General features: G+C 49.3%; 1 protein-coding gene across 1 annotated transcript in view; it reads left to right on the forward strand.

Moving 5' to 3' along the window:
* ASB16 (ankyrin repeat and SOCS box containing 16) overlaps window positions 1-1,390 on the forward strand; it is a 19,711-nt gene that overhangs the window by 16,412 nt on the left and 1,909 nt on the right. The window contains exon 3 of the mRNA XM_011985990.1: window positions 1,267-1,390. Coding sequence (XP_011841380.1) covers window positions 1,267-1,390 — 124 coding nt within the window. The remainder of the gene's footprint in view (window positions 1-1,266) is intronic.

Raw genomic sequence — 1,390 nt, forward strand, 5'->3', positions numbered from 1 at the left:
CCTGTAGTCCCAGCTACTCGGGAGGCGGAGCTTGCAGTGAGCCGAGGTCGTGCCACTGCACTCCAGCCTGGGCGACAGAGCGAGACTCCGTCTCAAAAAAAAAAAAAAAAAAAAAGAATTTTGGCCGTTTTGGGAAAGGGTATTTGGTTATCAGGGTTTCACTGAGGATGGTGGATCTGCTCCTGAGTTTCCAGAAGCTGCCGTTCTGGCTTTTTAGTTATAAGTTACTGTTAGCTTTGTTTCATCATTATTAATTTAGTTTGTTGCATGTTTGGTTTACCCTGCAGTAGGTAAGGATGCATGTTTGCTGCCACAGTGTTCTGGTCTATAATTTTCCCTGGAACTGGGAAACATGTGCTCTCTAAAACCTGTTTTTGTTGCTGTTTTTCCTTCGGTTTTGTTTTCTCTAGGGGAAAGTGGAGGAGGGTGGCCCCAAGTGCCTGCCTTTGCTTGAATGATTGTGGCCTGGTTTAGAAGAGTGGTCTTTTAAGTGTGAGGGCAGAAATAAAATATTATAACTTGTATTTTTGTTTTGGTGCATACTTTCTAATTTTCTGTGTTTCATAACGTACACAGAAGTGGGTTTTCCAAATTTTGTGCTATCAAAATGTTAGGAGATAAGGCCTGGTGTGGTGGCTCACACCTGTAATCCCAGCAGTTTGGGAGGCCAAGGCAGGAGGACTGCTTGAGCCCAGGAGTTTGAGACCAGCTGGGGCAAATGGTGAGACCCTGTCTCTACAAAAAATAATTTTTAAAATCAGCCAGGTGTGATGGTGCCCACCTGTGGTCCCAGCTACTTGGGAGGCAGAGGCAGGAGGACTGCTTGAGCTTGGGAGGTCCAGGCTACATGAGCTATATGTAATTACACCACTGCACTTCAGCCTGGGCGACAGAGAGGGACCCTGTCTCCAAAAAAAAAAAAAAAAAAAGTTAGGAGACAACTGACAACTGAGACAGAGTAGACTCTGGGAGGGAGGGACTGTCTGAGGCAGTGAGCACTATTTCTGGTGCAGCCACTAACTTGCTGTGTCCTCGGCTGCACAAATCACTTCTGGGCTTAAGTTTTCATATGAAAACTGAAGATGCTTCTGGTAGCTCTCAGCACCTTCCAGTTCTGTTGTCTATAGCGGGGCTTGTGTGATTCATGGAGGACACCAGGTAGGACCTCAAGGTGAGAGGGGTGGAAAGAGAAGGGAGGGTGACAGCAAGCTGAAGGGGTCCCAGGCCTTCAGGATTTTCCCCGGGACCTTGCTCTCTTGTCCCCAGGTGCGCCAAGTTGCTGCTGGAAGCGGGAGCGACGGTGAACCTGGCGGCAGGCGAGAGCCAGGAGACGCCCCTGCATGTGGCGGCGGCGCGCGGCCTGGAGCAGCATGTGGCTCTGTACCTGGAG

The sequence above is a fragment of the Mandrillus leucophaeus genome, unplaced genomic scaffold (genome assembly GCF_000951045.1).
Source record: "Mandrillus leucophaeus isolate KB7577 unplaced genomic scaffold, Mleu.le_1.0 Scaffold290, whole genome shotgun sequence".
In the NCBI taxonomy this organism is placed as follows: domain Eukaryota; kingdom Metazoa; phylum Chordata; class Mammalia; order Primates; family Cercopithecidae; genus Mandrillus; species Mandrillus leucophaeus.